Source organism: Lepisosteus oculatus, chromosome 2, assembly GCF_040954835.1.
Source record: "Lepisosteus oculatus isolate fLepOcu1 chromosome 2, fLepOcu1.hap2, whole genome shotgun sequence".
Taxonomy (NCBI): Eukaryota; Metazoa; Chordata; class Actinopteri; order Semionotiformes; family Lepisosteidae; genus Lepisosteus; species Lepisosteus oculatus.
The window spans coordinates 64,547,317-64,574,173 of NC_090697.1; the positions used below are offsets into that span (position 1 = coordinate 64,547,317).

The 26,857-nt window shown below is 34.8% G+C and overlaps 1 protein-coding gene across 5 annotated transcripts; it reads right to left on the reverse strand.

The window, feature by feature from the left end:
* Nucleotides 1-455: 455 nt before the first annotated feature.
* Nucleotides 456-24,930, reverse strand: LOC107076998 (uncharacterized). Of its 5 annotated transcripts, XM_069180576.1 has the most exons (17): nt 24,779-24,930; nt 24,646-24,675; nt 22,816-23,130; nt 21,859-22,182; nt 21,407-21,436; nt 21,210-21,245; nt 21,087-21,113; nt 20,847-20,945; nt 19,281-19,305; nt 17,738-17,772; nt 17,602-17,639; nt 4,182-4,211; nt 3,723-3,787; nt 3,571-3,606; nt 1,723-1,822; nt 1,323-1,363; nt 456-941 (listed from the first exon to the last, which is right to left on the reverse strand). In XM_069180576.1, exons 1-13 carry the CDS (start codon nt 24,807-24,809, stop codon nt 3,776-3,778), a joined length of 1,032 nt encoding a protein of 343 aa, XP_069036677.1. In that variant the 5' UTR covers nt 24,810-24,930; the 3' UTR covers nt 456-941; nt 1,323-1,363; nt 1,723-1,822; nt 3,571-3,606; nt 3,723-3,775. The 5 variants fall into 5 exon arrangements, with proteins under 5 accessions (XP_069036677.1, XP_069036686.1, XP_069036670.1 ...); XM_069180585.1 differs by lacking the exons at nt 456-941; nt 1,323-1,363; nt 1,723-1,822; ... (1 more) ...; nt 3,723-3,787; nt 4,182-4,211 and adding an exon at nt 13,982-14,407; XM_069180569.1 differs by lacking the exons at nt 456-941; nt 1,323-1,363; nt 1,723-1,822; ... (1 more) ...; nt 3,723-3,787; nt 4,182-4,211 and adding an exon at nt 14,443-17,444.
* Nucleotides 24,931-26,857: the final 1,927 nt, after the last annotated feature.

The following is a 26,857-nucleotide window of genomic DNA, read 5'->3' on the forward strand; positions in this document are numbered from 1 at the left end:
GTAGAATGACAATAAAGTGAACATGGATGATGCGACGGCAGCCATAGTGCGACAGAACGCTCACCACACATCAGCTATTAGTAGGGAGGAGAGCAGAGTAATGAAGCCAATTTATAGATGGGGATTACTAGGATTACTTACTCCCATCTAGGTACTGACCAGGCTCACACCTGCGTAGCTTCAGTGGGTTGCCTGTTGTGAGTTGCAGGGTGATATGGCTGCTGGCCCTATCTGCTGACCCTGATATGGCTGCAGGCCCTAAATCCTTAGGATGAATTTTGCAGGCTGTAAAAAGCAATAGCATTTGATTTGCTTACCCAAATTAGTGTCTAGAATTATGATAACTAGCAGCTAGACTTTCTTTATACTCTTGGAATGAAAACTTCCCTTTTAATTAATACATTATAATCCCTATAATGTGCAAAATATATACTAATGTTAATAAAGTAACATAATTTCAGCTTGTAAAAATAATCTTTTATTGGGACAGAACACTGTATACACTAAGCACAGAATCACGCAGGTTAGTATAATAAATAAGACTCACACTATTTATGAGAATACATTGTAAAAACCCTTTCCTCTGGAATTGTGCAGACATACTGAAGTATCTCCTGCCGAACTGCTTATTCCCATGGACCCAGGTAAATAAGAAAGAAAAATTAAAGCTAAAACAGTAACATGCTAGTTGAAAATCATATTTGTAATACATAGTATCTAAGTTATTTTGTGGGGCATAATTCTCAAAAAAGGGATTTATGAGCCTAGTACAAGAGCGAAGTTCCTCCTCTGAAGCCCATCCTCTTGCTACCTCTTGGCTTCATTACAGTAGTATATTCATCTGTTTGATTGATGGAAACCACTGGGGCTGCTATCTTTGGTCTCGCAGATCGTTTCACAGTGGCATAGCACACCTCCAGGTCTGTGTGATGCTGCTTTGGCTGAGGAGATAAGTAAAGAGAGGAAGAACATCTCTGGGTTTAAGACTGTTGGCAGTCCTCCTTAATAACAAGAGCTGGTCAGCAGGCCAGCAAAACTGCATAAATTATATCTAAAAACCAACATGAAAGCTAAAAATTAGCACAGAACCAGTCATTGAAATGACTTTTTAATATTAATATTTATTATAATATAGTATTTTAATATTTTATTTACAATATACATTTTTACCATTGCTGTCAGTTAATTATCTTCAATGCCATTGGCATCTGTTTAAAAAGAAAGTAAGAGTTTTCAGCATTGGCAAGTGAAGCTTATCACATATTTATCACCATTTATTCTCTTCTAGTTTGTTTGGTCAAATAAATTTCAAATCTACTTACAAATACAAAGTTCAGAATTGTTGTTTTCACATTGCTGATCCCTTGAGAACAATTAAACAATTTAGAATATACAACTTTACAACATAAATCCCCATATAAATACACAAAATGATTATTTTTACCTTTTAAATGACTATGAATGTATGTTTTTAAAAGCCATTTTTTTACATTTCATTATGTTGACCCTGAAAAATATTTGGCATTTCTCATTTATTTTTATACAATATTTTATTTTACAAGGTACTTCAGTTGAGAAAAATTCTCATTTTCAGTGATGGCCTAGAAATCCATTTAAATAGCAAGGCATTTACAGCAGGCCATGAAGTACAATGAAATTCAGAAGGCTTCATTGCAGCTGAAGAAACTCCAGGAAGAATAAGATTACAAATTAATTTCTCACCTTTCTGTGTCATGTTGATTTCTCTCTGTAAATAAAGACTTCTCTAGAGCGCAATATTTTTGCCACTAAATACTAAAGCTTCCAAGTATTTGTTGTGTACCTGTAACAAGAGCAGCATCTGTCATACTGATCAACGATGAAGACATAACAGTTGAATTTTTACATTAAAATGGACTTGCATGATATTTATATTTAAAATAGTCAACAAGATACAGTAGGTGTGATGTTTGCTGGTATTGTTTCTTCTATCTTTTTGATAGAGTAAGGGTGTACTGTGACAGTCGACTTCAATCTGGCAGTTAGAGATTGGGTTCATTTTCAAGTTATTCTTTGCTCTGGGGAAGGGAAGAGTGTATGAATAAATTGTGTGCATATAATGTGTCAATGTGTTCTTTTTCTGCCACGTGCAGTAATATTTCTAGAAGAATTTTTGGTGAATAAAAATGGTTAATGATCATGTCCCCTTCCAGAACTGCCAGATGCTGAACTCCACTGCTGCTCCAGTTTTCTAGTTTACAGGAATCCTATGGAGTTCAGAGAGACACAAATCTTAGATTTTGAGTGGTTGAATCAGGTCCGTTAATGTAAACAATAAACATTTTTATTTCTTTGCCCAAAAATGTACTGTATCTTGTTACTCTTCTCAGCACCGATTCCAGAGCAGCAGTATGATTTTTATATTGTACTGTAGGAACCAAAAATTTACAAAATATTCAAAACAAGGTTTTACCACTGCATTATGCTTTTAACATAATGTTTGTTAACCTAAATTCTACACTTTTTCACTGAATAACATACATTGCTGTTTATTATATGAAAATAATGTGTCAAGATTACATATATTACAAAGAACATAGGTTTTCTGACGTATTGTAGCTTTTTCAAGCTGAGTACTGAGTGATTTATATTCTTGTTACATGAATGGAACACCCTTCACTCTTTTATCTAATGTTCAGCCTTGAAATGTCACTGTAGAACAGGAAGCTATGGTTGCAGCTGCTGATTGTTATGTCTTAATTTTTAACCCTTTGCAGTGCTTCTCTCTTCTTCATGCACCTTGTAAGGCATCCAGTTTCAGCAATAACTGCCACTGCACCTTGGAGAAGCTGAAGGGAACTGCTAGGGTTTTAATGACTCAAACATTGAAACCACTTCCGAAAAGTACTGTACTGAGAAATGTTTGAAGGTATGAAGACTTATACATCTACAATGCTAATTTTAGAAGTGCATATCCACTAATTAATCACAATGAAAGTGTTAAGAAGTTCCATTGTTGTGGAAACTGAGCATTTTACTCGCTTTTTATTCAGCCTCTTGTCAATCATTTTTTATGCGTTGAGCTTGAGTTTTCAAATAGATGTTTGCATTTTCTGTTTGTAATCTTTACAAAAAACATTTATTCAACATGCAACAAGACAGTATTTTCCCTCGCTCAACATTTCCTCAATATAATACTGTCAACTTTTATTAATTTGCTTGCGAGGTAAGCTGGTATAAGGAGCTTAATTTCTTTTTTTTTAAGTAATCGTATTAAATAAATGTAATTTCTAACACATCCTGACAATTTTTACAGTCTAAATACTTTTAAAGCTATGCTTTGCATTTACATTTATTTGCTTTGAAATTTTTGGAATAACCATGAATTAGTAATAATGAAATGAAAAAAAGGGGGAAACATTAGTTTCATGATTTTTGTTTCAGAATATTTGTATTCATGAAGTATGTGCATTTTGAATTTAGAGAGAGTAACCAGAATGAGAGAGCTAATTTGTAACTGCTAATAGTTTTCCTGTTACAGACTGAAAAAAAGAAAAGTAAAAAAAAATATTTCAAGAATCTCATACTCACTAGTGGCTGACAAGAGCACTTCTGTCACATTACATCCTGCAAAAATGAAAAGATACAAAATTAAACATCAGTGTCAACTGATACTGTTAAATAATATAACTATATGTTGTATATTGTATAACCATGTATAAATGAAAGAAAAATAATCTGACTTTTATTCATTGGAGTAAATTGTGGTCACTGTTTTCTGACACTGGTACTTCAGTCACTTTCCCACCTGTAGAAAGAATAAGTTGAATTATTTGCAAAGTAAAACATAAACTGTAAGTTTAGGTAAGTTAAATAAGACTGTAAGTCTTTACTTTGGAGTTCTACATTCACATTGAAAACACTCTTTAAGATTTACTGTACAGGGATAAACAAAGTTACATTACTGTAACAAACCTGCACTTTTCCTGCCTATGTTCACTTTGACACTCTTGTTGTGTCGTGAGGTCACTGCTCTTCCCTCTAAGTTCACTTCAACAGTGAAACTCAGTAGGATCTCAGGACTCATCCTGTCCTCTGTCCTTGTCAGCAATAAAAAATCTAATAAATCCTCATACCTAAAAAGCATTCCTAAATCTAAATACAGCAATTATTAATAACAAATAAAAAAATATATACAGTACCCGCAAATCCTCGTATCTTCTTAACTGCACCTACAATTTTAACAGAACGTCTACAGATCAAATGATGAAATTATTACTTTTTAACATTTCTTTTTAAATGAATGTGGTTATTTTTAATGACACTACTCTGATTAATGCAAATATTGTGTACTCACTTAAGAAAGAATGCAACATTAGAAGGATCATGTTATTGTGAATTACAACGGTGCTAATGAATATACATAATAATGAAGGCTATGATGCACTAACACTACTAACAACAACTAAAAGAAACTGGGCAGAAATGTTGAAATGGAACAGGAAATGAAACCACAGCAAGTATAAGGTAATGTGGTCTTATCTGAACAATAATGAAAACTAACCAAGCCTGTTGCAAGAAAAGTATTTATATTACTTGAAATAAAGACCATGAAACACAGTTTGAAAATAAATTCTGGCTTTTTATGACAGCACAACAAGAACAATAGCGATATTTTAATCTAGGCTAATTACTCTGTCTAAAACAACCAATAAAAACTTTGAGAATTTGAATGTGTACTGATAACTGTTGTGTTCTTGTGTTTTAATAGTACAATGTATTTCTAATACCTGGATATTTTTTTTCTTACAATTAGGCACACACAAGAGGAGACAGAATTTGGTATATAATACATACATGGTTATATGCTATGCATTTTGTTTGCTGATTTGGCAGAGCTAAGGTTGTATACCCAAAATTACATTGTCTAACTACTGTACATTTCCCAACATACGCTTAGTCTGTAGGGTAATGTAGTAAGCCTGAAACTGTAAGACATTGTAGAGTTACCCCAAGAAATATGGGTTTTCCTTTTTACAGTTTAGAGGACTAAACATGAGCAATTGAGAGCTCTATCCTCACGGATTTACTGAAGTGTCTATAGTGCAGAATTGAACACACATCTGTCCAACTGTGAGCTTAGAATCATGATCATAAATCAACACCATCCACTAGCTCTAGTACTGATGATACTGTACATGTGGCGTGCACATTCGTGTGTTAAAACACAATTCTTAAAATACTTTTTATACTACCCCTGGAAAAATGTTGTGTCAATGTATTTCCAAAGGAGCTCTAAATGAATGCATGGAGTTATTGGCTTGAAAAGACTTACTTTAATCATCACTTATTTCTATATTCCATATCTCTCAAATACTGTATGTAGTTGAAAACTGTACTGTATATTAGCAACCTCTGCCAAGCATGGAGAGAATGAAGACCTGTGAGCAAGGCCATTTATCAAAGCAATTTGTCATTTGGTATGTTGTGTTGCACTGTGTAAAATTTGGAAATAATAGTTTGAATTAATTCCTTAACCTTTGCTTTGTAGATCAAATTCCACTTTAAACTTTATTTTATTATAATAACTTTAAAATTAGCTTCTCAAATTGTTTTACAGTGTAGTGACAAGGCCCTATTATTTCACTTTGAATTAAGTATTATTAAAGGCTTCTAACAATCTTTGTGTGCTTTGACCAAGTAGACTGGTGCCTCTCTCTTAATGCAAAAGAATGCAGCCAAAGAGGCCCCTCAGCCACAGAATGACCTAGTGGTGTTTGCATGTGAGAAAGTAAGGGAGGTGAGTTTGTCTTTTGGAAACAATCTTCCCCGGGACAGTGACAATTTAAACTCCCATGATGGATGTCCACTGCTGGCACCTGGACGACTAGAAGAGAGCCATAGGCCCATCTGGACCTGGTCAATCATCCAAAGGAAGATCCAACAATGAGTGATCTGTAGGACGGGTACCAAAACTATACCAGGTAGCATCTCAGCCAATCACCAGCTTGTGATATCCCCTCATAAACTGGACTCCTGTTTATTCTTGCTGGTTAACTGACTGACTTGAAATCTCTCCATTTAAGCTGGTAAACTGGCTTTTACAAACACTTGACTGCAACAGTCCAAGTCAGGGGTTTTATCTTTCCTCCAAGACGTCAGGATGAAAGAATGAGTCAGTAAAGTGCAGGATCCCGTTTAAGATATTTTTCCTGAAACAGCTGAAATCTTATGTTTGTAAACATAGTTATTTTCGCTAGATCAACTAAATTTGACAGGTGGACATCTTGTGTTGACATCCAGAATACATCAGCATATTATAAGCTGGGACGAACTGAGTTGCTATTTTGTCTAGCTTGTAGCTGGGCCGCAAGAAAGCAAACTGTGCAAAGACCAACTACTTTGGCAGAGCTTTAAAAAAGCTCTTTCTTTCCTCTGCCTGTACAGGGACACTCCGAGCATACAGAAACCAATCCAGACCAGATCAATTTTTTCTTTATGAGGTTTTACTTTATCTAGGAATGGACAGAGGATTTGTTGAGTGAAACTTAATTATACAGAACTATTCAAGTCATAATTCTCAAATGCTGAACTATTATTATTTTTAGTTCATGATAACAAATGGACATTTACTAGTGTCTGAGAATATAAATGTGATTTATCTATATGAGAATGATCAAACATTTGAGTTTGTTATGACCCCAAGTGTCTAGGGATAAAGAGTTGTAACATTTAGGATGGATTTGGATGGAGGTGGGTTTCTGGTGAGGGACTTAGGGAGCGTGACAACAAGTTTTGATGCAAAAGTGATTATTTTAAAGTGAATAAGTGACTGGCAGTATCAGGATACAATATCAGGATACAATAACACACAGGGAAAGGGAACTAGAGTGGTGCCAAAGAAAAGAAAATAACAAATAAAATGGAGCTGGCTAATAAAGTAAGGGAAAGCTGACCTAACTACCAAAACAAAACCCAAAACAGTCGGTCTTCAGCGTCTTCTAACGCCCTAGCTAACCTTCAACTACCCAAAACCATACAAGACAAAAAGGCACTCATCAATCCTAAACTGGTGTTACCAACTACCTGTGCAGAATGTACCCGACATCCAATACTAAACCTTAACAAAAAAGTTCACACAAATACACAAGTGAACTATGAATACAAATAAGGGAAAATGAGAGTAGACAGAAGGAATGGGGTACAAAGGAGCACAGAGGTTGATATAACACGTATGGGCAAGGTAATGGAGAAATAAAAGAAAATACAAGCAAACGAAAGTACAAGGTGACGAACGCAAACCAACAAAGCCGAAGCTATACAGAAACACACACGAAGCGAAACAAACGAAGAGAAGTGAAGTCAAAGCAAAACGAAAGCGAAACAAAGCCGAAGCTGAGCTGAGCAGAACCAAAGTCGAGTGAAAGACCCCTTCATTCTGAAAACCTCCAAGTTAAATACTGAAGAAGTTGAGTTCTTATTGGTCGTGAAGCTGATTGATGAATGATGTACTACGGCAAAGAGGATGAATTAATGAACCAATGGGGAGGGAGAACAACCAAAGTCAGGAAGTGTGGAACATAACATCAAAACAAACACATGGACCAGACTGGGACGTAACAGAGTTAGACAGTAACATTATAGTCGACGCATAGAGTATTTCAAGTCTGAAGTTATTAACTCTGATCTTTGTAATCCCCGAGCGAACAATCAGCATTCATGTTCGCAGCAAATAATTTCGGAGTTTTAAATTCTATTATGTTTCACTAAGAATAGGAACGACCAAGAATTAAGTGTACTGAAAGGGTTATGGAGTGTTTAACAAAAACATGGCTTAACCTTCTTGGCTGATGGCTGAGCTTCTGGCCTTAGGATGAGGAGGCCGGCACCCCCATACAGAGTGAGGTATGACCAAGCAATAGCTGCAGAGGTGGAGATAGGATGAAGGTGAGTTGCAAAAAGACATATGCGAGGGAGAGACAGGCATTACATACAATATTTATAGTGTTTAGGAGAGGAAATGACACCTGGAGTGATGGCTAATTACTGACTAGCCAAGTCTGATTGAATTTGGCTGTTGTCATCCCTCCTGAACTCTCAGTACAAATTCCTTTTCCCTAGGACAATGAGGCTAGGACCCGCAGAAGAACCAAACCATCAATGTAGAATTAGGGAAGCATGGAGAAAGTGAGAGAAGTGTTCTGTGATATATGGCTTACAATCTGGGTCACTACAGCAGTTGGATAGAGCAGGAGGAGTGTTTGTTTAAGGGTATCTTTATAGGTTTAGTGAATGTAAGGGAGATATGGGAGATTTATCGATGTATGTGATAGGAATATGTTGATGAGCTGCTGAGAACACAAATTTAACCTGGAAGGAGTGGCCAGAATTGCTCAGCAGGAAATCCAGGGTTCGTGAGAACGTCTTGCAGATTATAGAGAAACCTGTTACAAGCCATTGAAATAACTTCAGGAATTTCATTATAGGTTGAGAGGATCTTCTTTTATTGATCATAAATAGAATCATTATCTGAATGGATAAGGACCCATTGTTTCAATTGTGCCCCAAAAAGCAGAGATGGAAATTGGAAAGCATTCGCATAAACTGGAGGAATGATCAGAAGGAGAGATTAAGGTAAACAGCAATATCTTGGGCTTCTATAACTACTGACTTTGATCACTGCCTTCTAGGCAAATGGAAGAGCAGTAAAACTTTGGAAAGAACAAGACTTTTAATAGAAACACAACTCTCTTCATGTTGCAATATAAGCACCACAAGCAGACTTTCACCTCATATTGCAAAACAAGAGTGATGTTAGGATCACACTGATGATCAAGTTTGAGGAGATGTGAAATAAAAAATGCATGTGGGGTATAACCTGCATGGCATAGCTGAGGTGATCCAGAACATACAGTACAGAAGTTCTTTATTTGCAAAACTTAACTGACAAAAGGCAGGAAGACACAATGAGATGCAGTGATGAGGCAGAGAGTCCAAAAAGATGTATGCAAGGGAGAGAAGATGATTACATACAGTATTCATAGTGTTTAGGAGAGGAAATTATGTTATGAATCAATTTCCTATTGTAACAGCAAATTAAACCCCCAATCTCCTACAATAGTAAGAAAAAAAAACAAGGAGAAGAGAGAACAGGTTTAGAACAATTAAAAACAAGGATGCAATGGGGGTAGACACCGACATCAATTAAATAAAAGCCTTTCTGAAGTTTTGAGTCTGGATTTGAAAGCTCTCAGATGACTCTATGATATCTTGGAGTTAGAATTCCAGAGCTTTGAGGCATACCAAAAGAAGGCCCTGTCGCCCATAGTATGTAGATAATCAAACAAACAAGAGACCAGAGTCAGACAAACAAAGATAAGCTGCCATCAGCATAAAAATGATATTTCAGACCATGTGATCTTAAATACCGACCCAGTGGGAACATTTAAATACTGAATAATAGGGGGCCCGGTATCAAGCCCTAGGGAACACCCAACATCAAACCTGACTTTAACCCCCAAGAGAGATGAAGTGTTGTTGATCAGTAACTTAAGAGATGAACCATTCAAGAAACAGAGTCTTAAAGATTGTGTTCATAGAGATAAGTTATCTGTAATTATTTCTAAACAGGTGGCACATGCTTGGTGGCTTCTACCTGAGCATCGTAGACATAAGAGATTAGATCCTCTGGTGGAGAAATCCAAAAGTCCAATAAATTTAATAATGACATAGGTAAATCTAAAATAATTTTAACTTGATTTTTAAAAATATGACATGATTGAGTTACAAGACCTGATTTCAGTATGTTTTAAAACGCTTTTATAAATACTGTATAATTCAGAATAATTAAGCTGCAGCATAAAATCACCCCAGCTAGTATCTCACAGCTAGAACAAAATTAATGCAATATAAAAAGTTAAATATTTTATTTTTTAAAACTAAATACAAGATAGTAAATAATCTGTGACAGGAAAATTCCCAGAAAGTTAAAGTGCAAAATGTACAAGACTGTGATTAGACCTGTACTACTATATGGAGCTGAATGCTTGGCAGTTCGAAAGAGGGAAGAGAACTTGATGAGAAGAACTGAAATGAGGATGTTGAGATGGATTCTGCAGATTTCAATGAAGGATAAGATCAGAAATGAAGAAATCCGTAGACGATGTAGGGTGGTGGATGTGGTTGAGAAGATGCGAGAGGCGAGGTTATGGTGGTATGGACATATCATGAGGAGGGACGTTGAGGAAGTAACAAAGAGGGTAATGGAATTTGAGGTGGAAGGTAACAGAGGAAGAGGCAGGCCTAGAAAGAGATGGATAGATTGTGTGAGAAAAGATATGGAGGTATGTGAAGTGAGTGAGGAAGATGTGCTTGACAGAGACAAATGGAGAAGAGCAACCAAAGCACCTGACCCCAGGACAGTCTGGGACTAAGGCTGTGAAAAAGAAGAAGAAAAAATACAAGATAGTAAATGTGGAAAAATAGCCATGATCTTTTGGTGTTTTGCAGGTTTGCATCATTGACATTGACTTCTAATTATTAATATAAACATTTTATTATATAAGCACAACAAATAGTAAATGTCTCAATGTGGTTTATCAGAAAATATAAAAGCAAGAGATTTCTAAAAATATATCAAATACAGATAAACTGAGTTTTCCCGTAAGGCCCAGCATTTCTTTTCTGTATTGTACTGCATTGTATTGTTATCTAAATTGCATTGACTTTTCACATCTTGTAAAATCCACAGGATATTTTATGTACAGTACGTTATTCTGTATTACATTGTTTTTATTGTTGTCTCAGTGTGGCCAAAGGAAATATTTCAACTGTATGTGGACAATAGATTATGCTCCTAATTTCATCTTGAGTTTATCTTGAAAAAACAAAAAGAGATGGTTTTCCAGGACAGAGAAGACGTACAGTGTCACTCTTAGTAGAGTTGAGGTTGTGTGCCTAAACTCTTCTGTGTGCCAACGTCTCTGGTGGTTTCAGAATGGGAGCTGAGTTATATATAGCTCATAAATACAATAAAAGCTTTAACTTGTTTCCTAACCATTTCGCAAAGTTGAAACTTTGTGGGGGGTATCATTTAACCCCCAAAACAACAGCATTTTTATTATTAATAATTTGTTTGACGCTTTAACTTAAAGCAATTTAAAACTGGCACTTATTTGTACAAATGAGTAATTTACTAGCATATTCTGAGTCTACCTTATAGTTGTAGTCAAACTGTATTTTATTAATTATTAAATGTGATGGATAATATTACACATACCCAACATAATATTGCTGCAGTATTTCGAAGTGAAGAGGATAATGAATAGTATTAAGGTTCACACATTCACATTAGAATGTGTAATTGAACCCACATGAAAGACTATACTTTTGGATTTCAAGAAGTAAATAAAGACAATTAAAATATTAAAACATGAAAACATAAAAAATGTTTGACAGAGTAATGAAATACATATTTTGGTAAATTAAGTGGAAGCTGAATGGCTACTAATACAGTTATGTGTTTTTATAGATATATAGTTATATATATATAATATACAGCATATTCATATAGGAATTCATACAGTGGGTAGAGAAAGTCACCTCTACCTTTCAAAATTTGTACCTTTGTTGTATGACACTCTGAATATAAAAACAAATTAAATTGCGTGTTCCATTTTTATTTACAGACATTTACCCACATTAACCAAGTGAAAATAACATTCTAAAACATTATGAAAATTAATTAATATTACAACAGTGAAATACCTTATTTGGATATGTGAACACCCCCGTTACAATTGCATTTGTAAACTTGCTCAGGTATAACCAATCACCTTACAGATCACACAACAAACTAATTAGCTCCCACTTGTGATCAACTGTGGTGATTTTGATTAGTTCAGAATTAAAGCAGCTGTTTCTAGAGGATTTCACTGCTTGGAAGTGCATTTCAAAGTAGAGAATCCCCTATGGGAGGAAAGGTACTTTCAAAAGAACTTTGAGATAAAGTTGCAGAAAGGCACAAGTCAGGAGATGGGTTTAAAAAGATTTAAAATGCTTTAACTATCCCATAGAGCACAGTCAAGACCATCATTAAGAACTGGAAGGCATATGGCTTCATCCAGACCTTGTCTAGATCAGGCCGTCCTTTCAAACTGGTTGACTGAACAAGAAGGAGACTGATCAGACATGCTACTGAGAGGCTGATAGCAACTTTGAATGAGCTATGGGCCTTTATGGCAAAGACTAGTCATTGTGTGCATATGACAACAATATCAGAAGTGCTGATATCTGGCCTGTATTGGAGGGTGGCATAAAAAAGTAACTCCTTAAAAAAAGCCACACCAAGTCTTGTTTAAAAAGCACCTAAGCACCTTAAAGGTGCTGTGGTCGGAAGAGACCAAAATCAATCTTTTGACCTTGCAAAACGGTACCTCTGACAGAAACCCAATGCATCTTACCATCCAAATAACACCATTCCTACAGTATAGCATGGTAGTGGCATCATCCTGTTGTGGGGGTGTTTCTCTTCAGCTGGGACTGGGGCACTTGTCAGGATAGAAGGGAAGATAGATGGTGCAAAATACAGACAAATTCTTGAAGAAAACCAGCAGCCCTCAGCCAGGAAGTTCAAAATGGGAAGATGGTTCACCCTTCAACATGACAATGACCCAAACCACACTGCAACAGCAATCATACAGTGGCTGTAGGACAGGAAGGTGAATGTCCTTGAGAGGCCTAGTCAGAGCCCCAACCTAAATCCCATCGAAAATCTTAGGAATTACTTGAAGAGGGCAGTCCAACAGTCATCACGCAGTTTGACTGAGATTGAAAAATTCTGTAAGGAGGAATGGGCAAATATTCCTCCTTCTAGGTGTGCAAAGTTGGTAGATATGTATCCAAACAGACTCAAGGCTGTAATTCAAGCATAAGGTGCTTCCACTATTAGTTCAGGGGGGTGTTTTCTTATCCAACCCAGTTATTCTATTTTATTTTCAGAAATTCTGCTTTATTTTTTCACTTGGATGTTGCAATGTACAATTTGTAAATAAAACTGGAAAAAAAATCTGATTTTGTCTTCTTTTGGGGCTTTAGGGCAACAAAAGGTGGATGTTTTGAAGGGGTTGGTGACTTTCTATAACCACTGTATATTCTCACTGACAGAGCCCAAAATAGTATCAGTGCTGAAGTGGTCCACATCATCAGTGGTAACAGCTGATATATACAGTATTGATAGTTTATACAGTTTATATATTTAAAAAGTATAAATGTGGGACATAACAGTGATATATATATACAGATTGCCATTAATTAATTAAAACTGACCACAGCTTAAAACCATCCACCAAAGTGTCGTTATTTCCAGGAAATAATAATTTGCTTATAAAGTGCAATTTTGCAACCCCTAAACTAAAGTATGAATTTACTTACTAAAGGGGAGTTATCATGGGAGAATTAAGAAACTGTATATAGGTATATAGGCCTTCAATGTAGGAATTCACAGTACTGCATACAGGCTGGAAGAGCATTAAGAAAAAATCACTGTGATAATGATAGATTGCACTGAGGAAAAGCATAGGATATACCCTTCATCATAATGGGAAAAGTAAAATTAGGTTTTACTATTGAGAAAAAATAAATCTTTTAATCAGTTTAACTTTTGTGTAGCAAAGTTAGATATTTGAGACAGCAACAATAGTAAAGATCCTTCATCAAGGAATCAAATAGATTTCACTATTTCAAAAATAACATCAGTTTATATCCTGCAATTGCATGTGATAGCTCATAGTGCATTTTGTACCTTAAACTATTATATATATGTAATGTTGCCATAGCCAAAATGTAAATGTAGTGGCTCTCTGAAGGCACCAGTTCTGTAGGGTTTGGGCATTTACTGGAACAATTATTAATTGTAGCAGTAAATCACAAAGTAGATTCTTTTGATGGCTTTAGAATCCAACCATGCCACATAACTCAAACAACGCACACACACAGGTACTAATACATGAGGATACATTTATTAATACATAGAATATGCATAAAACCTAACAGATCTTATCGAGAGGGTTATCAGAATACAAAAGATATATATATTCAATCAGTTACAAAGAGTTACACATATCAAGAGGACGTTCAGTATATCATTCATTTAGACCGTTTCATAAATGAATTTGGTTATAACTTCTACATTAGATACTCAAAACAAGTACATAACTCTTAGGAATTAAATTGATATCAACTGGTTGGGATAACAATTGAATTCTCGAGCTGTAATGCATTGAAGTTGAATACTCATCCAATCTCTGGGGATTCAGATCTTCTGCGGGCACAAAGAAACAGTTGCAGGCTTGTTGCTGTCCAATCCGTGCTCTCTGGCTCGGTGCCAGGCTGTGCTGTACGGCTTGCGACGGTGCGCTGCTGATGCTCACTGACCGGCTAGTTAGTGTTGTTTGTGCACAGGAGAAAAGATGACTGTGGGTCCCAGCAAGTCAGGAAGAGGACCGGTTCGTTCCTGATGAAGAGCTAGTTCTGAATAGTGATTCAGCTGTCCACAGTTCCGACCTGTTCACGAGGCCTGCTGCTGGTGCTCACCTCGGGTGGATCCTCTGGTTATTCTCTGGCAACCTCTGCTCTAGACTCTTAGAACAAAGGAAAATTCTGCCACTCGGACACACTGGCCGTTCCGTGGTTGTCCGGGCTGAGTCTCAGGATGGTCAGGAGGCGCGCTGCGAGAATGCCCTGCCCTTGGGAGCCTTCTGCTCCTGGGGCGTCCTGCCCTGGAATTCTACTTTGAATTCCCTTTAGAACAGTCCACAGAATTCTCCACTGAATCTCTTCTGAATCTTTCAGGCTCTCTGTGTTGCCTGTTTTTACCTGGAGGAACTTCAGCTCGTTGATTGGCTGAAAGTTCCATGGGCATCAGAGTCCCACGTGGGTTACTCGGCCCTACCAGTCCCTGATTGGTTGATTAAGGTGAGATATGAGTCACTTAGTCCTGACACTTAGGAATGCAGTTCAGATGTCCATCTGGCACTCCCTAGACAGATAGGCGCCAATGGATGACCATTGATCATGATAGCCAGGCTTAGCTAAGTGCATCCCCCTCTGGGAGCTGTCCTTTATCAAAGGAACCTTAAATCAGGCTGCATGAATAGTTTCTCTGTGGCTGCACCACAGAGATGAACAGAGATGGGGCCTAATTTGGGAAAGCTCAGAAACACTTAATTCTGCCTTATTAATAAGCCTCGCCGCTACATATATACAAATAAAAATATTAAAATATAAAAATACTGGATAGTACCTAAAATAGTAATAAGAATATGGTATGGTTCTTTTTTGTTTTTCTATTTTGTATGTAAATGTTGCATTACTCCAACCCCTTCATACAGTACATAAATTCCTTCTTAAACTGCATTTGTGCTATGACTCCACCTTAAGTATTTAAAAGTTTGTTTGGTCACAATTCACCATCATTTTTTTTTAAAGATAAAACCCAGGTGCTTAGTGGAACCACTAAAACAGGGGTAAAGGTTGTGTTTTTCATGAATATAATTTTTATTGTAAAAGCTATTATAATCTGACAATAATTAAAAATTTACATCACTTTATTGACCCATTACAATTTCTTGCATTAGGAATTTGTTTTTTCTCATACCCCAGGTTGCTCTCCATGAGCCACACAGACAGGGAGAGAAGCTTGGGGTCAGAGCGCAGGATCAGCTATTGTACAGCACCCCTGGAGCAGCTGGGGTTAAGGGCCTTGCTCAGGGTCCGAACAGATTAGGATTCCTCTGCCAGCAATCGGCAACTTTCCAGCCACAGGTGCAGATCCTTAGCCACAGAGCCACCCAATTAAAGTCTTTTTTTAGAATCAATTCAGATCATTTAGTTATCATTATCATATTACTAGATCTCTGGTCATTAAAACATGTTTGAACATGTTTTATTTTGTTATTCCATTTAGTATAATATTTACTGAGTCGGATTAAGAAAAAATAGAAATAGAACCTCCCAAAACTTTCTGGCAAGTGACTTGGAAGTGACTTGGAAGCACTTATTTGCCAAAGTAAAAAGGATAGGAAATAATATTAACATTCACATACACAGATTATATGTGTAATTGAACAGACCTTGTTCAGAGATTGATACATTTCCATACGTTTGGACTTAAACAAGAAAATAAAAGCAACTGAAACATTAAAACAGGAATGTGTTTTACTCCTAATTTGTGTAGTAATGTTTTTAAAATTAAATATATTACAAAAAAGATTAATGGAGTGACATAAAAGTGATAAGATTCAAATGCTGCAGTGGATTAATTACATTAGTAACAAAAGTTTTTTCCATAGTTTGAACCATATTCCAAATCTTCATCAAGTAATTATAAGTAATTATTTACAGAATTGGATTATTATCCACTTATAAAATGTAATGTTGCAACCCCTAAACTAAATAAATTGTGTTAAATATATAATTAAAAAATTAAGCAAGTGTAATTATATTACTTTACATCATTCCTAAAATAAGAAGAACACTAACATTAAACCAAAAAAGACATTGAAGACATAAAGGTAAAATCGCTAAGTAAGCTACAGTATAAGAAAATGTAGGTCAGGTTAAGTAAATTTGCCTTTAGATTATAAGAAACTTTCAATTAAATGTTCATTTTCAAAATATACGTATTATCAAAATATTTCAAAACCAAGTTTGTCCAGGTGTTCTCCAGTGACAAAACACACACCAGAACATGTGCACAGTACATCAGGGGCACAATTTCTCTCTTCTTTAACCAGAGAGGAACAATACAGTATAGGGATATGTACTGTACAGTGTGTTTCTACAGCACCAGACAGCATTCAGTAAGTATACAAGCATGGGATTGTATTACCAGTAATTTTCTTTCACTGACTGAATGAAGAACAATACAGGATAATGTATAACAACTTTGAGGAAAATGATCAATGTGGAGAAAATTAAACTTTGATGTCTTGTTATAAGGAAAACCATGGAATATATCTTTCATTATAAAGAGATAAGTAAAACTAAGCTTCACTATCAGGTATCAGTATTAGTCTGATGTTTGTGTTGGAAACTCAGAAATTTGATATTTTAAGATAACAACAATATTGAAAGTACTTCATCAAGAAGCAGACATCTAGTGTAAAAGCCAAAGATAAACCACACATAACAAAGTACAAAGGCATAAAGACACATGGACAGTAACAGGAAATAGTTTATCAGAAAGGCTATTAAAATATTGCTCCATTTCTCTGTTCTTTTTAATTGTCTATGGTTCCGTAAATGGAGCAGATGTTGTCTGATGTGGTTGTGGGGTTACTGTCAAATTGTATCCCCACAGTGCAGTACTCTTCCTTTGGATGGAGCTGAGCCAATTGGTCAGCTTTGGCAGGTTGCTTGTATCGTTTCACTTTGCTATAGTACATTTCAGAGCCTGTGTCGTGCAGCTGTAGGGATCAACAAAGGATTCCAGTGATTTCTATCGCCACTAACACAAAAATAGCATTTCATGACACCCGGCAATAGAGTGACATACTAGTACACAGCACATACATAGAATGTTTTTTAAAAGTAGTGTTACTTCATACATGATGATTTGATTACCTTTGAAATCTTTTGATCATTTTCATTGACGGCAGAATCTGTTATAAAAATAAAAACAAAACATTAATATATTTTTCAGTGTAGATGGCGTCTGTTGAGAGAGCATTAAATCTAGCTTGCTTTTTCACATACTTACACAATTCAGTATTGTTTTCTTCAGTCTGCTTGTTCCTATGTAAAAAAAATATGTTTTAAGAGCAAATGCATGATCTTTAGACTGTAATCTATAGCATTGTACAGTTTCTACTGAAGTGTAATACTATTATACTTCCTAAAATAAAATAATTATTATGTAGGAATATCACAAAAGGAGAAAAAATGTTTTCAAGATAAAATGAGAATGTGCAAAGCAAAGTAAAGTAGGTTTTTAGAAAATTACAATTATTTAAAAATTACTTTTTGAAAATGTATCCTAATGAATGTACTTCACAGAAACAGCATTGTCTCCACAGAAACATATTTTTTCTAATATCATTTTCTAAATAATAAAATAATTTTATTTATTTTTAAAAATGTTGTTTAAAATTAGTCTCAATACACTAGATATGATGTACATCATAAATATGTCAGATTTAGCTTGATATTGCAGATAAATTAATACGTGAATATAAACACACAGTGAAGTGAAACACAAACATTTCTAATTTCATTAGTAAATGAAACCTATATCTTAATTTTTAATAGCCACCCTCTCTAAAGACATGTTTCCTACAAATTCTTCAACTTCAAATGCTGTATCTGTTGTCCTGTTGTGTAGGTCTAATACAGCATGCACACTCTTGGGCAAAGGCAAAGGGCATATCTCCCAAGGGCATATCTCCCTGTAGTAATATCTCCCAAGGCAAAGGGCATTTTGTCTTGGGAGATATTACTATAGTCTACAATCTGGTTATTCTTTAACACTCACTTTGCTTACTTGTTCTGATATCTTTGAATCTTAAATTGATGGGTTCTTTCCCTGATTGTCTTCATGTATCTGGTTTGTGTTAGTTTGGTTAAGGTTAACACCCAGGAGTTGACATTGATGTTGTATTTTTTTCAGGTTTGCTTCATCCATATCTTTGTAAGACCTTTTTTTCCTGCTCTAATGTGATTGTTTTTGTGCCAACAGGAGAAGAAAGCCTTTTTGGGAACAGGAAGTCAGTTATATACTGTATGACAACATTAATAATCCAACAGCTGCTGGTAGATCATAACTTCAAAGCTCACGGTCCCTTCTTAGGAGAGTAGATGCAGTAAATCATCTAGGCACACACAATTTCAATATCAACATTAATGATTAACACTTGTGATCAATTATCTTAAGATATATAAAAAATCATGTCTTAAAGGTCAAGACTCAGTTATGTATTGTGACGTTATGCAACAATGTTCATCCAGGGACCTTTCTTTACAGTAAAGAACTGAGCATTTCTGTGACCATTGGTGTTCTATTATTAGTAAATACATATATGATTTAGGGATACTAGTTTATAGTCTCTCAGTTAGTCTAAGATGTATATCCCGATGAAGGGTTGTGTTTGGGGAGTTTTTGACAGGTATTTAACATTGTTTTGGAGCAGAGTGTGCAACCGTATTTGGCTACTTCTACTATTTTTTACCAAACAGTACTTCAATAAGGTTTGGGTGTGTGTTCTTTTTCATCTGTGTTTTTTTGTCTGTCGTACTTATTTACTTACCTTTCACAATCATATTGGATTTTTCCTGAAAAATAATACCGAAATGATAAGTGGAACCAGTAAAACAGGGCTACAAGTTGTTTTCTAATATAGAAATAGAATAAAATAGGATGCAAACAAAAAAAATAAGAAAAGAAAAATATTGCACATTATTCTATTACAAAACATAAGAAAAACATTGCACATGAACTTGAACTTGAACTTGAACTTGAACTTTATTGCCATATGTAACCGGTACTGGTACAATGGAATTCTTACTTACAGAAAGTCTCTCGTTTGTAAAACAAGTGTAAAAAACAAAACAAAGTGCAAACAGTGCATCAAGACAATGTACAAACAAACAATAGACAATGTGCAAGTTAAGTCAAAATTGTGTCTGTCCTTTGGGCCGACAGCTTTAATAGATAGTGGAACAAAGGGATGTTCTGTTTGACCTACATTTGGGAACCCTTAAACGTTTGCCAGAAGGAAGAAGTTGATATTCAGAATTGAGGATGTGAAAAGGATCTGATATAATTTTTCCTGCGTGTTTGATTATGGATTTTTCAAAGATTGCAGGTAAGGATGCTGTTTCAGTCCCATGACGTTCAAAGCTGTCTGGATGAGGTGGGTAATTTGCGATTCGAAATGAACTGATAGATTACCAAACCACACTGTAATACCATATCTGATAATGCTCTTGATTACAGGATGGTAAAAGAGTAGCATTACTTCCTGTCAAGCCCCAAACACTCTTAGTCTTCGCAGGGAATATAAGCACCTGTGCTAACAGATCCTGATTTGGAAAGAGTTTGTTGACCCTGACATGCTGTGTATGATTTATTAAAAATAATTGGTACGAAGTTATAGGTTAATGGACATTTGCTTCAACTTGCTTATCAATAGATGGGGCTGCAGCATATTAAATACAGAGCTGAAGTCCACAAACAGCATCCAAGCATAGGTATTGGAGTCCTCTTAGGTGTTTTAGAACAAGACGCATAATGCTGTTAATTGCATCATTGGTGTCCTACCAGTGTTTATATGCAAACTGATATGGATCCAGTACAGTGTTCACTTCTGAGCACAGCATGGATACCATTATCATCTCAAAGCATTTCATAGTAACAGACGTCAGTGCTACCGGCCTGTAGTCATTGTTATCTGAGGGACAGGGGTTTTTGGATATTGGCACTATTATTGATTTTTTCCACGGCGCTAGAACAGAGTGAAAGTCAACAGACTTCTGAAAGCTGGGGCACCATGCTGGTGTTAATTCCTCTGTACAATTTTTTCAAAAAGAGGCAGTGATACCATTATATTATACAGTTGCCAGATTCCTACCGAGAAATATCTGGTTATCTGGATCTTCAATGTATTTTTTCATGAATCAAAAATAATACTGAAGAGACATGAAAACTAGTCTTGAAGTCTTCATGAAAGTCATTTAGTGCCGGGAAGTTTTACATTTTGTCTATGCTGTTAACATTTACCTGTGACAAGTAAGAGAATATTGGATTTTTAAAAAGTCAAAACATGCACACTAAGTATGACTATCTTATCTTAGTTTAAGAAAGATAAACTTACTGTGTTTTAAACAGATTAGGATCAGGCCTGTTGCTATGAAAAAGACTAAAAACAACAGTCCACCAGAAAGTGTCCAGATGAAGGTGTTCGAAAAATTACCTGAAATATGAATGAGAATAAATAATTTAAATAAAACAGGAAATGCATGTTTGTCAGATGTATTATATTATTGTGAGAGGACTCATAAAGAGGGCAAGCACTTGCTTGAGTTTTTGATACTGACACAAGATGAATACTAACTTTGTCCATCTGTTGATGATGCAGTCTCTGGAAGAAAAGAAAAAACAACAACAAATGTTTTGGGAAACATAATATGCTATTTAAGTAGCATGCTGTTACTTATTTCACAGTTTCAAAACTTACTGGATTCAGCTATGGGCCATTCTGACTCATTAAGACCTGATAAAAGGAAGTAACATATTCTCTTGTTAGATTACAAAAGAGTCATGGTTCAGGCTAGCTTTTATATATTTTGTAACTAATTATATACCATAGAAAGATAGAAAGTAATTAACTGGTAAGAGAATGTGAATATACTGTAATTAGGTAATTTTACTCACAAATGGTTGTGGGCCCATTGACACCCAAACCTAAAGAACATATACAATTGGAATCAAGTGAAGGCAAACAGCAACAAATGTATGAAAAGCTTTATTCACACATATGTAGAAACTTACATTAAATACTGGAGTTAAAGAGAGATGAGCACTGCCCAACCTCACGGATTTCTAAATTCAGTCCTAAAATTTACTCAGTCAGTCAAGCACAAATCTATTGGTGTAATAACATCCAATTATATTGTGGTAATAAGCAGTGCTAAAATAAATTTAAAAAAAAAACATTCCATAAAAGAAAAAGAAAAAAAGACTGGCAAAAATTTAATGAATGAAAAGCAGACATGAAATACTGTATATATACAGTATAGACAATGTAAATATTTATATTTGCATACATTACAAAATCATAATTAAATATTAAATAACAAACATAATTAAATGAATTTAGTCCTTACCCCCAACTTTGATTATTCTCTTCTCACTAGGCGGAGAGATAAATGTTTTTTCTTTTCCTTGAAATTCAACAGTACAGCTCAGAATGACCTCAGTACTGTTCCCATTACCTCTCCTTTCCAGCAGCTCACTCCCAAACATAGTGGCAATACAGACTTTAAACTCTTTCTTGAATGGCTCTTTCACCAATGGCACCATAGATTCATTGTTCTGATTAACATAGAAATGGCAGTGTATTCCTCTCTCAGCTTCACAGCGAATCTTAACTTGTGATCTTTCTGTAAATATTTCCTCATGTACATTAATTCTCGGTTTTCTAAACATACCTGTGGGAAGAAGTCCATCAAGAGATGTTATTGATCCATAGTCATAGTTTTAATAACTGGTTAAAAGATCAAAGAAACACTTGATAAATGACAGATCTTTAATGTTGTGGAGTTCATCAATTTTGTAAATTTTGTCAATTATATCTACCAATTTCTATAAAACAGGTAAAGCATTTGAGGTCCATGTGAAAATACTTAAAACGAAATGGTAGAGATTAAGGCAGTTGATCCAATATGTCCAACAATTTATGTATTTACAATTTATTGTATTTGGTTTAGAAGTTTTAGTTTTGGAGGAGCACAGAATATACTTTGGATGTTCCATAAGAGTTGATTACTGGTAATATATTCTCAGCCTTCATAGTAAGAATCTGGGACTTTTAGATGTTTGTTTCTGTTAGAAATTAAAAAGTACACACATGAATGTACTGCTAAAATTTAAAAAGTAATACTGTGAAAAGATTAAGAAGACTCACCAACAATCTATAGTTCTTGTTATCTTACTTGAGTATAAACCATTTAGATATTTGGATGCTATTTCTGTAAATAAGTACACAAATTAATTTTCTGCTACATTTAACTAATTAAAATTTAACTAAAACTAATTCTTTGTTAAAGATTAAGAACACTCACCAATCACCTCTAGTTTTTCTGGCTCACTCTTGCTTGAGGTAACAGTTTGGTTCCCCTCCATTAGTTCACCAGCACAACTTACAGAAACCTCATTGGTTAAATTCGAGTTCATCAATCTCTGTTCCAGAATGTCCCACCCATTGACAGTAATCTGACAGACTCCAGCCTTGTTTGGTTCTGATCTGAAAGGGTCTGTGCTGTGATGAGTGTAGAAGTGACACAATTTTCCATTCTGAGTTTCACATCGAATTTTTACTGTATTTTCTATATTGATGCTTTTTGGTGTTACTTTAATAACAGGTTGTATAGGTGAATCTGTGAGTATAATAAACAGTAGAATTGATTAAAAGGAGAATATATCATTTAAATTATAGAAGGAGACAACAGTAGTAGCAAATATTATTAATTCAATAGCAATTATTACTACTTAAAAAATTGAAACCTTTATAAAATGTTAAGAATGAGAGAAGGCCATTTAAATGTTTGAATGTTTTGCAACTTATTGATGCAATATTCAAAACCATACCACTATGTGTTTTGTCTTTACATTGGTCAAACAGAAAGAGAATATTGTATAAATGTAAAAAACGACATCCTGGGGATGTTTTAAGTATGGCATAATATCACATGTCTTAGTGCTAGGGCTGTGAAAGCCACGGTTGTATACTTTTACATTTAAATTACATTTTAATTTTAAGTAATATACTTTACAATTTTTTTATCATCGTAAACCTTGCAGCAATATTACAGCATGATCATCGCTAATATGATGCTGTTTTACGTAGCACCAAATCCTGCTGAGAGACAGTTGATGAGCTCCGGCTGTACTTGAAAAAGAGTACAACACAAATGGATCTGTGAGCATATTAGACTGAATAACTGTTTCATTACAATAACTTAAAACCTAACGTGAATTTTTTTTTTTAATTTAAAAAACATGTAGCAACTACTCCTTACCAGCAGTCATAAATGATCAGAAGTGATCAGGATTACATACAGTGCAGTAGATAAAATTCCAGCCTGTGACTAAAACAACACTTAATTGTACAGCCTCAATTTTGGACTAACCTCTGCTCCACTCAATATATGATATTTTATGTGTAAATACAGAAAATGAGATATTATTACTATTGTTTGCTTCTAGATTAGAAAAAATATATATTATTCCATCATAGTCTGCAATGTAATAAAACAAGGTATGACCATTACAGTTTTTAAAGGCCAGCACCTAAGCTCCAATTCTTATTTATTCTGAAATGAAAACACTCACACATGGAAAAAGAAGTCATAAAGGACTATCAGTATAGAAAATCAACAAGACACATGCCTGTAACCTCTGAACAAGCATAAAAACACCAGGTATATGGGATATACAAAAGTATATACTTATATGTTTCTGTAGTAAAATAAAATGCTGTTCAATCAGTATCTACAGTACTATATATGAATTTGACATTATAAGTAAGAGTCCTCTGTTCAACACCATTTTGATACATGAACTCCTTCAGAAATTCAAAATTTATTCCTGCAAGAATCTATAAGAATGCATTTGGTTTCTGGCCATTATTTTAAAATATTAGATGAATCGTGAAGTTCTATATGAGTAAAAATAGTTCTAAGTATGAGTAAAAATTCTAATAAATTATATTTCATTGTTCTCTAGAACAAATTCACTGTAAGGTAAAACAATACTTTCTGTGTGTGCTCACAGGCATTTCCTCCTGTCCTAGATCCAGACCTTTTGTAACACAGGGTTCGTTCAGAATCTTTAACAGATCAGTCACAATTATGTAAAAAAAGTGAATAAATATATTTACAAAAAAATCATACCTGAAGCTGTCTGCCTCGCATTAATCCCAGCTATAAATTTAACAGAATAAAAATAGGTGATACAGCAATCTCAATATTTTAAAAAGGAGAAATGTAAAGTAAATAAAAAATTATAATTATACAAGGTACTCACCCAGCGTAAGAAAAAATATTAAAAACGTCATGATTCTGCAGGGTTGATTCAAATGAAGTGTTCCGGGTTCAATGCATATGTAAGTTAAAATGTGGAACTGACCGCATCAAGGAAACAAGAAAACCACAGACCTAACTACAGTGTGATGACTCTTTTTGTCTGGATTAGGCCATAGAAAAAATAAACATAATTCAGTGTTGTTCTTTCAATATAATATCAGCATGGTATTGTGCTCTCTTTCTTTACATGTGCAAACATGAGCATTCACTAGTGAAAATTCAAAAATACTGTTTAAGATTAATATTAGCTACTGTACATTCATTTGTACATTCTGCAACTGCAAAGCCTTTTTAGTGCAATTGACAAAGTACCCCTAACAATTTCTAAAACAAAAACAGATGTTATTTGCAATGATGGGCTTTTATGTTGGTACAGTACACTACTTTATGACAATAGTTTCTAATTACTGTTAAACGCAAGTAGTAGAAGCTCATAGGCTTAAATAATGTTAGCGAATAGTTCAGTTTTTGCAAGAGTGAGTATCTGCTTTGACTGACCAGAAAATGTGAAAAGAAATGCACTTGGAAAGATATTTCTAAAAGTCATTGTACACCAGCAGATTTTATCCTCCAGTGGTATAACTACGGGGAAAAGCAACAAAGTTGTTGGAAGTCAAAATAAAGTCAAATTAATTGCATGTAATTTGTGCATATCTTTGTATAAGTTAAAACACATAACTATAATAGACTCTACTAACCAATACTAGTAAGCTGTTGGAGTTACAAAAAACAGTGTTTCAACTGAATAGGTGTGACAGGATAAGCATTGCATAGAGAAGAGCAAGACACATTAAAACAATATCGTCACAAGAAATATATAATTTCAGAAACACTCAAATTACAGAATGTTTGGTTATATCTTTCCATTTTCAGATCACTTCCTCTAAAACAGAGTCACAAGGGGCCCTGCACACCCACAACCCAAAGGGCACACACAATTAACCTTTAATGCCCTACGTCATTATATTTTAAAAAACATCACGAGTATAATAACTTTTGTTAACAGCTACGCTGTGATTTTCAGCTGGTATCATGTGTACAAATTCAAAATAAATAATAGCTGTTTTTTTAAAAACTGTGAAAAATCATTACTTCTGATGCCACTGTGTCTTAAGGAGGGAAATGTAGTTCAGCTCTGGAGGATGAAGATGGAGGGGACAACTGGAAATTTTAAAGGGAGCATAAAAATAAAGATTTTTTTTTTCTAGTTCCAGATCATGATTGTTCTTATCATTTTTCAGGTTATAAAACCTCACCTACCATATATATTTCTAATGTTTTTTTCTGAATTTTCTGTAATGCCTTACTCAGCTCATCACATTTTTAGTTTTGTTAGTTTTATATTAATTATTGGTAGTTATGCAATATATTATATACACAAAGAAACTATTTTAAAAAGCCGTCAGTTACCTGTTACTTGTTACAGTGTTTAACAGAATGGTCTTAAGACAACCAGCACTAAAGGCATTATGTGAAACACAAACTTTATCTATTAAAACTACATTAACATTTAAAAAAACAGACATTATGAGTTGATTCTTACCAAAATGTCATCCAGAATAGAAGCACGGATTATTCACAAACTTTTTTCTCTTTTTTCTCTCAGTTATTTAAATGCTTTTATGTAATATAGAGTGGGGTGTTTTGATGTAATCTGAAAATATAAAAGACAAACTGAAACCATCATTTTATTTATTTCAAATTTACAAATTTGAAAGCTTAAAATTAAAAGGCACAAGTATGCATAAGCCAAGGAAACCCTCAATATTTTTAATTTTCATTATTTTCTCACTCACTCATCATAATTACTGCACTGTTTAATGCGTCTATTGAATTAAAAGCACGTATATTTGGATTATTATATGTATATACAGATGCAGCCATTCAAAATGGGTGAGGTATTTCGCGGCATACCCCGGTGGGCGTGTCACAGTATCACGTATCACGCATTTCACGTGTGTCACGTGACTAACTATCCGGCGTCGCCTTGTAAAACCGCCAGGGGGAGCTTAACCTCTCA